At 47.0% G+C, this 16670-nt stretch overlaps 1 protein-coding gene across 1 annotated transcript; it reads left to right on the top strand.

Annotated features, from left to right (window-relative positions):
• The first annotated feature begins 92 nt into the window (after positions 1-92).
• LOC136620460 (epoxide hydrolase 1-like) lies at positions 93-16447 on the top strand. The gene is made up of 9 exons (XM_066595244.1): positions 93-3470; positions 6824-7037; positions 7546-7726; positions 7810-8037; positions 8153-8282; positions 8498-8712; positions 11197-11305; positions 12140-12265; positions 15890-16447. Exons 1-9 carry the CDS (start codon positions 3442-3444, stop codon positions 16089-16091), a joined length of 1434 nt encoding a protein of 477 aa, XP_066451341.1. The 5' UTR covers positions 93-3441; the 3' UTR covers positions 16092-16447.
• The last annotated feature ends 223 nt before the right edge of the window (positions 16448-16670 follow it).

Below are 16670 nucleotides of genomic sequence, written 5' to 3'. Positions count from 1 at the left end.
TCCTCCATGCAAAGCCTGTATCGGGCCCCAACCTCCCATGTGCCACGTACAATACTGGGGATTTTTTACGTCCCAGTGGGGCCCCGGTTTTGCTACTAATATCAAAAGCTGTATACAATGGATATGAAAAGTTGGTACACCCCTGTTAAAATGCCAGGTCTTCGTCATGTTAAAGTCCAACAAATTATTTCCGCTGTATTTCCACCTACAATGTGACCCGCTGTCTGTACAATTCCATGGAAAACAAACTGAAATCTGTTAGGGTGGGAACAAAAATAAAATAATGTGGTTGCATAAATATACACACCCTGAAACTAACACTTTGTTGATGCACCCTTTGACTTATGAGAGCATTCAGTCTTTTTGGGTCGGTGTCTATCGGCATGGCACACCTTGACTTGGCAATCTTTGCCCCCTCTTCCTTGCAAAAACGCTCCAAATCTGTCAGACTGCGAGGGCATCTCATGTGTAGCGCCCTCTTCAGGTCACCCACAGATCTGCAATGGGATTCTGGTTGGGGCTTTGGCTTGGCCATTCCAAAGCTTTCATCTTCTGGTTCCACCGTTCTCTTGGTGATTTGGAGGTCGGCTTTCGGTCGTCGTGGTGAAATTCCTCTTCAGCTTTTTAGCCGAGGCCTGAAGGTTTTGTGGCAAAATGGACTGATATTTGAACTGTTCATAACTCCCTCCACCCTGACTAAAGCCCAGCTCCAGTGGTAAAACAGACCCCAACCTAATGCTGCGCCCATCATCTTCACTGTGGGTTGGGGGTCTTCTGGCGATGCGCAGTGTTTGCAGGCTTTGCAACAAACATACCTTTTTGGAATTCTGGCCAACAAGTTCCCCCTCGGTCTCATCAGACATAACAGGTTCTCCCACAGACTTTTGGCAGACTTGATGGTGGTTTTGGTAAAACATAACTGGCTTGGATGATTTCTATGTTTAGAAAAGGCTTCTGTCTTGCCCCCGCCCGACAGTCCAGACATATGAAGAATACGGGAGATGGTATTCTTCATATGTCTGGACTTCCCAGAAACTCCTGCAGCTCCTCTTGGCCGCCAATGTTCTCCTGGCCTTTTCATCAATGTTTGAGGGACGTCCAGTTCTCAGTAATGTCACTGTTGGGCCAAATGTAACCCACATCTTGCTGACATCTTCACTGTGTTCCGTGGTATATGTAATGTCTTGGAGATCTTTTGGTCTCCTTTTCCTGACTGATACCTTCCAACAATCAGATCTTTTTGATCTGCTGTAAACTCTTTACTGACAAATTAAGAAAATGTCAGGGAAAATCCTCCTAGTGTAGTGGCCCAGTACAAGCTTTCCTGGCCCCCTCCATAATGTCATACATGTATTTTCATGTTGATGCTCTGTGCAAATTGTCTTGTCATTCTGTTATGTGTATTGCACAGCTGCAGCGTGTGATGGGTTAATGTTTGCAAAGTGTGAGCTGACTGTCTGTAAATGTATCAATTTATGTCCTGTCACGTGGTATGAGAGAGGCTATAAATGTGAGTGGTTAAGAGCAGGAAAAGGGGTCCATCTTCTAGAGCTGCTAGAACACAGAGGCACATGGGGGGCACCTTCAGCACTCCTTTGTTGAAGATGGAAGAGGAGGAGAGATTTCCCTGAATGCTTGTCTTCAGCATGAATTGTAAGCGAGCCGCAGAGAGAGAGTGAGCAGAGAGCAAGCCCAGTGTAGAGGTGCATGATTATCTGCTTTACCCACCCGCGCGTCCTGAACGCTGGGACCCCCGGTGGAGGTACTCTATAGTCATTGTTCACACTCAAGCGTCCTGAAGTCTGAATCCCGCTGAGTGGAGATACGCTTCTTTAATTAGTAACACACAGGCATCCTGAAGTCTGGGTCTGCCGCGTGGAGGTACTCCTAGTTTTTTTTTAATTCTTGCACTATTTAAATTCGGTCATCGGTGCCTTGTATTGCTAAAGTGAAGTTTACAAGTAAAGGTTATTCCTGGCCCTGACTGTTCCCGGAGACCTGAGGTACTATACTACTGTCTGTGTCTCCTTTACTTCCCCGCTGATGGTCATGCGGGGGGGTACCGGAGCGGTGGCGTCACACGTGACAACTACAACCTCTGTTCTCCAGTCTATTGGGCATCCCTATGCTGGGAGTGTCCGGAAGAGGCCCAGCGCTGCCCTGGCCTTGGCCACATGCGTCCCTCCGGGAGGGAGCCTGGTACGTGACAAGCCAATACTTTACCCTCCCAGCTCCTCAGCATATGCCATGTGTCCGGGGTCACCCTATGGGACGCTGCACTAGAAGAGATGAACTTTATATGGGGTAACCAGAATCCCTGTAAGTAATGGCAGCGGAGTGCTGACTGCTATATCAGGAGGTTAAATGTGATTGGCTAATACTGAACACAACCACACCCACAAATATAAGAGGGTGTGAACACTTATGTAACCATAATATTGTAGTTTTGCTATTTTTATTTTTCCACCCTAAAGGGTTTTTAGTTTGTTTTCCACTGGCATTGTCCAGATAACGGCTCACACGGAGGGGGAATAAATCTGAAAGGATTCATCTTTCTCAGATTTTTTTAACATGACGAAGCATGACATTTTAACAGGGGTGTGAAGAATTTTTATATCCACTGCCGAGGGAATGAGAATATGAAGTCTTTCTATCATCACTAGGGGGAGCTCTCTGTATACTGATTTAGTTTTTAGTTCTGCATTTACCTGTATATGTAATAAACTCCCTGCAGTGTTGGTTGTAGAAAGCTATATGCAGTGATCTCCCCCTAGTGGTGGCTGTATGAATCTGTATACAATGAGCTCCTCTAGTGCTGGCTGTATATATCTTTATATAGTGACTGCCACTTAGTGGTGGCTGTATGAATAGTTAGACAGTGAGCTCCCCCTAGTGGAAGTTACAGGTAGACCGTATATGATCTGTAGACAGTTATATGTAACTGACGGTTGTGTGGAGGGACGATGAGGATTTGGCGCTTGCTGTTTTCTGCTCTTATCACAGATTCTCTCCCACCAGCTGCAGAGGTTTATACTGATGATGATCACAGACTGATTCCCGATACTGCAGCCCTCATCTACAGCTCTGTTCTTCATGAACAGAATGCCAGAACTAGTAAGGACTGACACTGCACATAGCAGTAGCAAAGAAAAGGGGGATTTAAAGACGCAAAACCAAGCAGATTTACAGTATGAACCATTGAGGGTCTATGGAAAGGTGGCCGTTGGTGGCTGCGGCCGTGCACAGGGAAGCTCGCGCGGGAGGCGACATGTTTATTTTATCGTCTTTCTATTTGCAGTTGATTTCCATTTGCACTTGGATGACTCCGACACCTGATATTTGAAGAGAAAGGAGGGGGAGGGGCAGCGGGCGGTCTGCCTTATCCCTGCATGTGACAGGACAAAGGGCAGTCACTGAGCAAGAGGCACCGCAGAGCCCAATATGTGGCAGCAGCTCCTGGAGGATGGCAGGTGAGGGGTGGGGGGCACCCAGCATGTCAGCTCCGCTGTAGGACCCCAATGAATTCAGAAATGGCGTGATTCGCTTCTTCCAAGATAACCGGAGATATCACCAACACAGGGATGAAGTTGGCGCCCCTTCTAGTAAAATTTTACAAACTTTTTTTTCTTGGTGCCAGCGCTACCCAAGCACATGCAGTGGCAGCCCACCTCCCATAGATTGGCACAAACTTCCTGCCTTATACTCAAGTTACAACCAGAGCTGCATTCACAATTCTGTAGAAATCCTAACAGCAGCTTGCTGACTGTTTCCAGATTAATATTTGTGTTTTCTAGATTGCATCGGGTACAAATAATGTGAGGTGCTGAAGACTCCTGATACGAGGCCGGAGGTTAGAACTGCCACATATTCCAGAACGGTGCCTGGGGTGACACACCGGCTCCCACCTGACACTGAGCTCACAGCCATCAGGGTCCCTTCACACAGGACAGAACTGTACACAGGATGCAGCGCATCATCGCATCACATCGCTGCCGCCCACAATAAAATTGCGCAATTTTTTTATCGCAAGAGTCAATAGGACTTTCTGATGTTGAAATTGCAACGCAAGTTTGTGTGTTGCGATGCAATAAAAAGGAGGTTCCATAGGGAAACATGGGAGATAAAAAATCGCACATCGCAGAAAGATAGAGCGCGCCGCGATTTGTTTTTGTTCTCGCAACGTCTCATCAGTGAAAGCATCGCTAATGGGAAGGAAAAATGATTCAAAAACATTGGTTTTATAAATTTGCCTTTTTACGGACTCTCACAGCGCACGATTTTATCGCCCATGTAAAACCACCCTAATTGCGCAGCAGAAAGCTTTTCAGCTGCGGAATTTAATCTTGCGGTTTTGAAGTAAAGGCGCACGGATTTTAACGGGTGCAGAATTCAAGCCCCATAGAGATTACACCGTGACGCAGAAATGTCCGTGTGGACTAATTCCGTCCCGCGTGAAAAGTCCCTCAAGGACCTAACAGTAGACAGGGCAGCGCATGTCAGCCAGTGTCAAGGATCCTGTCTGATGGGAATGCTAATATTTAGTAGAGATGAGCGAGTATACTCTCTAAGGCACATTACTCGAGCGAGTAGTGCCTTAGCTGAGTATCTCCCCGCTCGTCTCTAAAGATTCAGGGACCGGCGGGAAGCAGGGAGGAACGGAGGGGAGATCTCTCTCCCTCTCTCCCCCCGCTCCCCGCCGCAACTCACTTGTCACCCGCGCCGGACCCCGAATCTTTAGAGACGAGCGGGGAGATACTCGGCTAAGGCACTACTCGCTCGAGTAATGTGCCTTAGTGAGTATACTCGCTCATCTCTAATATTTAGCAACTTCCATAGAAAACAGAGAAATCAGACATTTGGTTTCATCATTTGCTTAACCCCTTCATTATTGGACCTGTTATGTTGAGGTGTGACTGCTGAGTACTTCAAAATCTACAGTACATCCAATGTTGAGTATTTTTGTTGTGGCCCAGAGGTATCTTTGAGTGGTGTGTGCCCATCTCATGGAGTCTGTCTTCTGTGTGTCTGTATGTGTTCTGAAGACTGTCAAAGGGTTTTGTACTTGGAAAATCAAAGTTGAAATTGTGAGTAAAGAAACCGAGTGCCTTAAAACTATCATTTGACTGTGGACTCTTTTATTCTATATGGGTAATGGCTCACCTAGGAAGAGGCACTGGCGTCACGTGACAGATAAGTAATGCACTGATTGACACAGTTGTTAATACCGGGCCCTGAGCAAGGCTGGGTAGGCCGCAGCTTTGGATACACCGGGAAGAGGCAGTAGAGCCACTCGTGACATACCATCAGGTTTACCCCGCTGTCTCCTCAGCCCACTACAATTTACCTGAGTCACATCTTTTTTGAGCTCCAATCACACCCAGAGCTGCATCCCTATATTTTATACGCCAATCACACTCAGAGTAGCCTTCTAATGTCTTATACTTCAGTCATATCCACAGCTGCCTTTCAAAACTCATACACTATACTCACATCCAGAGCTGTGTTCCCAAGGTTTATGCTCTATTCACATCCAGAGGTGCATTCAAAAGTCTTCTTCTCTGTGTTCGAAGCAGGTAGGTGGCATGAGATGGCATTGCAGTGGCAGATGGAGGTGGTAGCAGTATTTTTTTATACTGGACGAACTGGTTTCAATCCATGACAGGTTATTTCGTACTTAAACGTTCTGTAATTTAACCGGAAGTCACACATAACCGATATATCCACATGTCCAGATCAAGGGAACAAGGCAGTTCAAACTTACCTCATTCCTGACAACTCCTCTCGCAGTACTCCGTCTCACATTATCTTTTACCGTCGAGTTACATCACTACGCAAAGTGCTTTATTCCCCCCGTCACAGTAGATCGCATATCTTCACTTTGCGCATAGAGGGACATTTACAAAATTTTGTAAGCCAGAATACTAACGTATAAAAGGTGCACATTTTTTGAGTAAGCCCTGCTTGCCCAAAAGTTTTGCAACTTTTGTTTCGCCTGCAGGGGCCTCACCACTTTAAAAAAAAGGGGGTGTGGCTTGTCTTGAGTGGGTGTGGCCACCTGGACCAAAGGATTTATGGGTAATTTACCCCACAAACTGGCATAAATTATGCTAGAAATGTACACCTGGTTGGGACCAATGATACATTTTTATGAAGGCACATGGCAATAACAGTGATGCATACACCTCTTCATGTATTTAGTGTAATGTGCGCTGGAGGAAACTGTATGAAGCACAGAGCAGGAAATGCCAGGCTTAGTAAATTTTCCCCATAATGCCTTGCATCACATTACCTAAACATCACATGACATTGTAACAAGTCCTACATTGCCCATATCATAGTCCCTTCCAGGAAGATGCTCCATCAATCACACCAGTCCATCATAGTCCCTACAGTGTGGACACTATCATCTTGTTGGACTGGTCTTGCACATCCTGCAACTTGCCCCATCCTTTTGAGTTCATAGCGCTGTCATCTGCTTTAGGACCAAGTCCTGGCACGATGAAAGCCTCCCTCTCCTGCCATTCGCTGTGATGTCAGTTTCGGCCCCATGTGATTAGGACCCACTTGCTGGCAGATCACATCTTCGGCCCCTAGTCGTCAGGCCCTTTCATCCCTCTCACATGTTCACAAATCTTGTAGTCTCTATGAAGTGCTGAGGTGAGGTGTACCCTCTTGAGTTCTTATTGGTGTCACCCCCTGCAATCAGTATGTTATGTCCTACAACTTGTCACAAAACTCTACAGTGGGGGATCCTTACAGTTCACAGCATCCATTTTGATGTAATGTGCTTTAGAGCGCCCTCCTAACATCTGGTTCTCTGCAGGTCGGCCTTCAATGACCACTGGCCTCGCAGCCTCCTGATCCCCGCTGCTGTTGGCCTTGGAGGGGCTCTTTTGTGCTGGAAGCTGCATGGAAGGAAGATAAAGACTCTAGAGCTGGGAGACGGCTGGTGGGGTCCAGGGGAGAGGCCTCACACCCATGGAGAGGATACTTGTGTGCGCCCCTACACCATTGAAGCCTCGGAGGCCGATATTGAGGTATTCATTTATCTGTGCAACACATTATTATATGGTAGGATCTGAAACCTATGTAGGGTCTGTACCCCGAAAGCCACTTCACCCCTTAGGAACACCAGAGGTAAATATAAGGGCGGTTCTGGGCCCTGGAGCCTAACAGGACCCTAAATATAATCTGCAAGATAGTTGGGGCTCAAGAGCTGCACCTTACTCCTCTGCTGGGACACCAGGATCAATGCAGGGACAGGATATTGTGACTTGTCATGATAGAAGTCTAGAAGACATCGCGTCAGAGTCCCTAAATACTGAACCAAAACCCCCAAATTAGACAGAAGAGCACTGCTACAGATGGACAGGAATGGGGACTGCATGTGGATGAATGAGTTGGGTGTAGGTATCAGATGTAAGGTCGGAAGGATGGAAGACAAGAACCTACAGATGTAAGGATAGTGTGAGTGGTCTGCATTCCACCGTGACTGAAGACCCCCATCATTGGTTTATAAGGAATGTACTTTGGTTTTCTCTCTAGGACCTTCATAGACGCTTGGACAGCACCAGGTTCTTCCCTCCTCTAGAAGATGCCAAATTCCACTACGGGTTTAACTCTAAGTATTTGAGGATGGTGATTTCTTACTGGAGGAATAAATTTGACTGGAAGAAACAAGTAAAGATCCTTAATAAATATCCTCACTTCAAAACGACCATAGAAGGTAGAGGAGACCTTAGATGGCTGATCCTCAAAAACCACACGTCCATACGTCCATGATACTGGATATCGCTCTTTATCCCTCAGGTCTGGATGTGCATTTTATCCACGTGAAGCCGTTACATGTGACCCCAGGACAGAAGGTCTACCCTCTTCTTATGGTCCATGGCTGGCCAGGCTCCTTCTACGAGTTCTATCACATCCTGCCACTCCTCACAGAACCCGGGAAGTATGGTCTAAATCCAAATGTTGCCTTTGAGGTCATATGTCCCTCTATCCCAGGATATGGCTTTTCTGAGGCTTCATCTAAGAAGGGTGAGTACTGGACTTCAATGATGTCCTGACCAAGACCGCGATTGTAGCTCTGCGAAGATTTTTTGAAAATCTTGTTTTTGCTCCTAAATTGACCCTGTTGTCTCCTTACACGTAGGATTCAACGCCAACGCTGCTGCCCGGATCTTCTACAAGTTAATGCTAAGACTTGGATTCAATGAATTTTACCTTCAGGGTGGAGACTGGGGCAGTAGAATCACCACCATCTTATCTCAGATGAAACCAGAGTAAGTATCTGGTCTTCTGCATGGTGTCCTTCATGCTCTGGCTACTTTTCATTGCCATTGCGTATTTCAGTGAGTGCAAAGATTGTCAATAGTTATAGGCAGTGAAATATAAGGGGAAGAGGCATCTGAGGACATCTGCCACACTTCTACATCATATGGATGTGACATTTGGGGGTTGTACTCTAACCATGCTCCATGTCATTCTCTTCTCGTAGGTCGGTAAAAGGTCTCCATCTGAACTTTATGACGCTTCAGATGGGAGGACTAGGGAGGCTGAAATCACTGTTGATTGGTCGATATATGCCCTGGTTGGTGGGGATGACGAGAGAAGACACCAAACGCCTTTATCCCTATATGGAAAAGAATGTGTTCAGAATCATACGGGAAACTGGATACATGCACATACAGGCGACCAAACCTGACACAGTCGGTAAGAATGGTCAACAGTAATTATGGCGGAGTACCTATGGCTATTGTGGATCCATTGGGTTGTTGTTAGGTTTGGCTCGGAAGTAGACTGGCAAGGTATGATCTTTGCCTATAGCAACGGGAGAAAAGCTAAGGAGAAGAGCAGCAAATCTTAGATGGCCAAGTCCATTTAAAGGTGTATCGAGGCAGCAAGATGTCATCCAACAAGGTTTTTGTGGCAGCAAATCTTAGATGGCCACGGTATGTCGAGTTAATTTAAAGGTGCGTATCGGGACAGCAAGACGTCATCCAACAAGGTTTTTGCAAGGTGGTGCCTCTCAACCATCCCAAATTCTGTGGGACAGTGCCATATTTAGGATGCTGTTCTGCAGTCCCAGGAGGCAAGGGGCATGTCCCACTCCTCCACCCCACCCAATGATGGATTATAATAGGGGTGGCTGCCTCGGCCTGAGGCTCCAGGGGGCCCAGAGTTGTCAAAACAGCCTCTACAAATAATCCACAACTGCAAAAAAAAAATAGAAAACAGCTGTATACCTCTACATTGATCCTCCCACTCCTGGCCTCTGCAGTCCGTGCCACTGATCCACAACATGCTTCCGGGTTAGACAGGTCACGTGACAAACACACTGTCAGGTGATCAGTACAACCAGTCTCTGGGCTCAACACTAGTCAGGGACTGGCCATACCGATCACTTGACAAAGTGCTTGTTCCTCGACCTGTCTACATGGAAGCATGCTGGGATCAGCATCATGGAGTGCAGAGGCCAGGAGTGGGAGGTGCGATGTATATGAGTACAGCTGTTTTTTAATTTTTCGGCTACAAAAGGTTATTGTTTTAATCAAATGGGCATTACTAATAAACGGGTCCAAATGGGGCATTATTATTAAATGGAGGCATTTTTATTAAACGGGGAATGAGTTGCATTATTAATAAACAAGGACATGAGGGGGCATTATTATTAATTGGGGCCATGAGGGGCAATGGATTATTATTATTGCATGGGGTTTATTACTAAACAGGGTCATGAGGGAGATAATTACTAAACCTGGACCATGAGGGGCAATGGGGCATGATTAAACAGGTCATTACTGTGTTTCCCCCACAATAAGACCCAGTCTTATATTAATTTTTGCCCCAAAAGAGGCACTAGGTCCTATTTTCAGGGATGTCTTACTTAGCAGGCTCAGTTCAGGTCCCTCCTGCTGCTCTCTGGAGCTCCGACGCGCTGACCTGTGGCATTGATTACCTAATTCATAAATTCCGTCTTCACAACGCGATGGCTGTGATTGGTTCTTCGACTGCTGCTCAGCCAATCAATACAGTGCTCAATGAACCAATCACAGCCGAGGACTGCAAGATGCACGACAGAGCTCTGGAGAGCAGCGGGAGGGACCTGGACCGAGCCTGCTAGGTAATGTATTCCTTTTTTTATGTAATGCAGCTAAGGCTTATTTTTGGGATAGGGCTTATATTTCAAGCCTCCAAAAAAAATCAGGGTAGGTATTATTTTTGGGAAAACAGGGTATTACTAAATGCAGCTGGTGCATCACTGCCATAAGACAGCCACTCCCCTTCCTCCCCTCCTATCCTCCTCCCTCCTCCCTGTAAGGATTGTGCATGGCATAAGACCCAAATGTTCGGGAAATTTCCGTCAGCTCCCTATAAAAAGGATTGCAGCTACATCACAGAGAGAGGCACAGAGAGTAGTGTTCACTGATGCAGCAGAAAGATCCTGCAGCAACAAAACTGAAGTAGCTGTGCCCACATCTAATGGACCAGCGGAGGGTCCTGCGGAGGGTCTTGATCTGGGTACTATTGCATTATGTCTCCACCATAAGCTAGGGGTTGACCAGCCTTAGCTGCAGGTAACGCCGTGGTCACGCCCCTAGCTGCCCATTGGCTCCTGGTCTCTGCTGTCCTGTCCCCACTGTAACTTGCCGGACATCGGCCATCCATCCATAGGAGACTGACAGCAGCGGGGTCAGTAGGGAAGATGGGAGCCGAGACACTCATGGCAGTGGAGATGGGACACTGCATGCAGGTTTCCGGAGCAGGGAAGGAAGCCCAGTGGCCAAAGTGACAGCGTGCATCAGCCAACCACCTGTGGCCATCACCTGTATCTAACCCATGTCTCCAACCATACTTCCGGTGGACACATAATGCACCAGTACCCTTGATCTTTGTCCTGGGGATACTCTGTACATCTCTCTGCAGCTCTTGAAGGGCTGACTGGCCACTCTGCCTACCTTCAGAGTAGTTGTGGTTCATCAGTGAGTGCTGAGATCCCGAGCAGTTGTTGTAGAGGGGTAAGAAGTGTTTGATAAGCGGAGAGGGAGACGCTGTTCTCTAACATAATATATTACACAGGTTATCATCTTCCCATGCACTATTGATTGATGGGAAACACTGAACCAATAGAGGCGCCTTATAACCTATATAAGACCACTGGATGCCCCTTCACCCCACATACCCCTTGTTTCTCAGGCTCGGCTCTGAATGACTCTCCTGCTGGACTCGCTGCCTACATCCTAGAGAAGTTCTCAACGTGGACGGACAACTCCTTCCGGGAGCTGGACGAGGGCGGCCTAGACAGGTGAGTAGTCACTATTATAGATTGTCACAGCTTGTAGCAACAGGGGGACAGACGGGGCTCTTGGGCAGGGGGGCCACATCATGGACAGGTTTGTTCAGGACCATGATGCTTTGCAACAATGCTGGACATTCTTATCATTCTAAGACAGAGACTTAAGTCTCCTGAGAAACTGTAAATCCCTGCTAATACTCATCTGGTACTAATCCTGGTATATCCAGATCTGTATTCACAGTTTTGTAGTTACATCATGTCTTATACTGTAGTCACATCCAGAGCTGCATTCAGAATTCTGCAGTTATATAATGGCTTCAGTTCTGCTCCAGTCACATCCAGAGCTGAATTCACAATTGTTTTGTTCATTTTGTGGCTTTTATTTCAGTTAGATCAAGTAATTCTGCTGTTACATTATGCCTTGTACTCCAGTTACAGCCAGAGCTGCTAGCCTTAAGTTTTCATAAATCTTCAGAAAAAGTGTAAACCCTCTGCTTAAATCTATTTAGTCCTGCTCTACTACGTCCAGAGATGCATCGACAAATCTGCTGTTACTGCATGTTATTTAATTTCAGTCACATCCAGAGCTGCATTCACAATCCTGCTATCCTCTGGAGTATAAACTATGATATAACAGCAGAATTGCGAATGCAGCTCTGGAAATCACTAGAATATTACATATGATGTTACAGCAGAACTGTGACTGCAGCTCTGGCTGTGACTAGAGTAGGCAACAGAATTTAGAAAGATTATACAGTATGTAGATTATACCTGGCTGTAGATGCGTTATATTGAGATGTGGGGGGCGGGGGATCCATATCTAATTATCTCCCTTCTTCTCAGGAAATTCTCTCTTGATGATCTCTTAACCAACATCATGATCTACTGGATTACGGGATCCATTGCATCCTCCATGAGGTTCTACAAGGAGAACTTTCCACGCAACTATAATCGCACCCCTGACACCAAGTAAGGCTGCAGATGGGGGGCAGTATGGGATTTGGGTTGGTTTTGATGGGTGTTGTGACAATACGGCCCCAGGGCAGCGGTCAGGGGTTGATGATGTCATTGCAGCTGCACAATGATGTCACTAAGAGATGTATGATAAAGCCCCCTCTACCTGGGGGGTCTACGCGCCCCTCTGCTGTTTGGCCCTTGGTAGCGCTACTAGGTCTGGCCCTGCTTCTACCAGCCCCTCAGATTCACTTCATGCTGCCTGGTGCACAATTTAAGGGATTGTCCAGGTTTAGAAAAACATGGCTTCTTATCTAATCACAGCGCCACCTGTGTTCATGGGTTGTGTGTGGTATTGCAGCGCAGCGGCATGGCGCTGTTTTTGGAAGAAGCAGCCATGTTTTCTGTAAACGTTCGCCCAGTCTTCTGTGGATTAGGCTCTTTCACATCTATATTCAGAGTCTTGTGTTCCCGTTCTTCACCATGTTCAGAATCTCTGCTTGCTGTCAGTGAATGGGCACATTCTTGCTTACATCAAGGCTCTGATAACTAGTCTGACCTAATACCTCTGGCTGAGGGTCTGTTGCAATGGCTCCACTATAGACGGCCCTTGGTGGGCTAAACATCCTGGGCTCCAGACTGATACATTGTAACAAACTATCAGGGCAGGAGAGAGATTTGTGCTGCTGATGTCTTTACCACACAGGGGATTATCCAGACTGATAGATACATTGTAACAAACCCTCAGCTGTGTTAGACTCTATTAACACGGCATAATTTTGAAGTTCATTCTGAGGCGGATTCTGCGCCAAAATACAATTCAAAATCGATGGCATTTTAGCGTTCAGTTGACCGCGATGGAAACCCACAGTGTGGTTCACAGGGCACAGAGCCACATCGCAGGAAGGTAGAAATGACATGTCTGTCCTCGGGCGACCAGAAACGGATTTTACCCATTGACTGGCGTTAAATTTGCATGTGGATCTGCCCAGAGTGCTGAGGCTCCGCCCCCATTGACTTCTATGTGGACATTTGAAGCGAAAATAAGCAGAAAAATAGAATCTGCTCTATTTTTAAAAAAAAAAATTTGCACAGCTGAAATGCGCACGCAAAATATGGAAATATGTACAAACCTCCCCCAAAAATCAGGGTAGGTCTTATTTTCGGGAAAATGGGATATTACTAAATGGGCCTGTGAGGGGCATTATCATTGTGAGGGAAGGGGAGTCACTGAAGGGCACTATTATGGGATACAGAGGATATGGCTTTGCATAAAAGGGGTGTGGCCTGTCACCAAAATTCGGGATCCGGCCACGAAGGGTAAAGAGCAGTGCCGGTACAAGTACCCGCACTTTGTTGTCTGAGGGCAGCTGGTGCGTCACCGCCATGAGAGAGCGCCCCCCCCCCAAGGATTGTGAATGGCGCAAAACCCAAATGTTCGGGAACTTTCTGTTAGCTCCCTATAAAAAGGATTGCAGCTGCATCACAGAGAGAGGCACAGAGAGTAGTGTTCACTGATGCAGCAGAAAGATCCTGCAGAAACAAAACTGAAGTAACTATGCCAGCATCTAATGGACCAGCGGAGGGTCCTGATCTGTGTACTAGTGTATTATGTCTCCACCAGAAGCTAGGGGTTTACCAGCCTTAGCTGCAGGTAACACTGTGGTCACGCCCCTAGCTGCCCATTGGCTCCTGGTCTCTGCTGTCCCGTTCCCACTGTAACTTGCCGGACATTGGCCATCCATCCATTGCAGACCGCCGGGAAGGAGATTGACAGCAGAGCCGGGAGCGATTCAAAATCGATGGCATTTTAGCATTCAGTTGACTGCGACGGAAACCCACAGTGTAGTTCACAGGGCACAGAGCCGCATCGCAGGAAAGTAGAAATGACATGTCTGTCCTTGGGCAACCATAAACGGATTTTATCCATTGACTGGCGTTAAATTTGCATGCGGATCTGCGCCAGAACGCTGAGGCTCGGCCCCCATGGACTTCTATGTGGACATTTGAAGCGCAAATAAGCAGAAAAATAGAATCTGCTAAAAAAAATTTTTTGCCCAGCTGAAATGCGCACGCAAAATATGGAGATACGTACAAACCATCGAGATCAAGGCGGATTGCGCAGGCACATTTTGCGTGCACAGATACTCTTGTCTGAAGCCAGCCTCAGTTCGAAAAATCTGCTGAGGATCTGACAATTAGCCCTGCGTCACACGAAGGTATCTGCAAAGCGTTTTTTGTGTGCGCAAAACTCAGTGAATAGAACCCATTGTTGTCATTGGGTTCATGCATAGAAGCATATTTTCTGAGCGCGTTTTGTTTGTGTAAAGCATACGCCGCGCGCTTTATTTTCCAGCACATTTGTGCACAAAAATAGCAGATATTGAACTAATTGACTTAACCGCCCATTTCAATGGATTGGAGCGCGGTTACGTGTTTTTTTTTACACACGCCAATGTGCATGATTTGCATGTGCAAAATTACAGTAAAACACAGACATGTGCGCAAATATGCAACATTCATTGTGCAAGTACTTGGCGCAAATGTACGCATAAATGCGCTTACGCCTGCGTGACATTGGCCTTGAACTGTATGAACGAGGCCTTGGGGACCTATCACATTGTACAGAATAGGCCGCAGACGCACCCCAAGCTGCAGTAAATTCAGCACCCAAATCCACAGCCTCATGTCCACGGGGAAAAGAAGAATTAAAATCCGCAGCGGATTTTAACTCTTCTCCCGCGCGCGGATCCGCGTCCCATAGGGATGCATTGACCACCCGCGGGTAGATAAATACCCGCAGATGGTCAATAAGAGTGATTTTAAAAAAATATGGAGCATGAAAAAAAATGGACCATGCTCCATTTAGGTGCGGGTCTCCGCGGGGACGGCTCCCGCAGGCTTCTATTGAAGTCTATGGAAGCCGTCCGGATCCGCGGGAGACAAAAATAAGAATAAACTTATCCACCGGCCGAAGAAAGAAGATCCGGCTGCGAAGAAGAGAAGATCTGCACGGTCCGCTGCGGGTAAGTTTATTCTTATTTTCAGCGCTCATGTCCGCGGGCAGGAGGGACCCGCTGCAGATTCTCCATGGAGAATCCGTAGCAGGCCTGATTTTCCCCGTGGACATGAGGCCTAACCTGCAGATTTTGACATGTAAATTCTCGCTGCGGATTTGGCTGCGTCCTGCGGCATACTCCCATACTGAAAACGCTACGGATTTACCGTGTCAGAATTCTGCACTAAAGATCTATAGCATTCATGCCATATGGAACAGCCGTAGCTGCGCACAGTTTTTCAGTCCCTGGATGTGTATAGCATTGTTTCCATTCAGTGACAGCAAGCAGAGATCTGGAGAATACCAAGGAATGGAACTACAAAGTACTTTTTATGATACAGGATGGTATGTGCCATCAGGGGGCTATTACCATTCCTGCAAGTGCCAAATCCCAATAGCAGAGGCAATAGTGTCCAAACCCCATTCAGGGTAAGCAGCACTGTGGGGGACGCCATCACACGCCATCAGGGTCAGCAGCACTGTGGGGGGCGCCATCACACAGTATCCTGGGTCCCTCTCCTATGTCTGTGCCCCCTGTGATTGGAGATAAGATGCCACTAATGGGCTGATTCTCATTCCAGGATCGGGGTGTCTGTACCCACCGGAGTCGCTGCCTTCCCCTGTGAGCTGGTGCATGTGCCCCGGGTGTGGGCCAAGCAGAAGTTCCGCAACATTGTCTCCTACACCTACATGCCACGCGGGGGGCACTTTGCCGCCTTTGAGGAACCAGAACTTCTGGCCCGTGACATCCAGAACTTTGTGTCCAAGGTCGAGAAGATGTGACCCTCATGTCTCCAGCGGTGACTTTATCCATCCATGTTATACAACATCCCATTTATCATATATCATATTACTTGCACTGTGGCACCCCTTGGGCACGACCGAAGTTTTCTGCTTCAGGAATAGAATACTGGATACACAGTAGAGACTGACACATCACAGATGCCATCACATTTTACATATTTTGCCGAGTACTGAGAGAGTTTCATTCCTGGCACCAATCTAATACCTATGGGTGCTGTTGGCTTAGTCCTCTGTGCCCACAAGTCGTGGGGTGCTACCTTCAGTGTGTGGAGCAGTAATCATGTTGACCTTAATCACAGATCTGTCAAATTTATTTACATTATAGAATAAAATGAAGTCTGGAACATTCCACAGCTGGACTCGTTTCTTCTATACCCGCGGCCAGAACTTTTAAAGATTTTGGTTTTCACTAGGTTTTCTGCTTCAGTGTTTTCAGATCTTTTAGATGGATGAGTAGCGGCCCCTCCATAATGTTATGTGTTTGTCTTGTGTAATGGTATTGTCAGCGTCTTCTATGTAGTATGCATTTGTGATGTGTATTGCCGCTTTGCAGCACTG

Source organism: Eleutherodactylus coqui, chromosome 3 (genome assembly GCF_035609145.1).
Source record: "Eleutherodactylus coqui strain aEleCoq1 chromosome 3, aEleCoq1.hap1, whole genome shotgun sequence".
NCBI lineage: Eukaryota > Metazoa > Chordata > Amphibia > Anura > Eleutherodactylidae > Eleutherodactylus > Eleutherodactylus coqui.
Note: the sequence above shows the minus strand (reverse complement) of the source record. Positions and strands in the feature narration are given on the sequence as shown.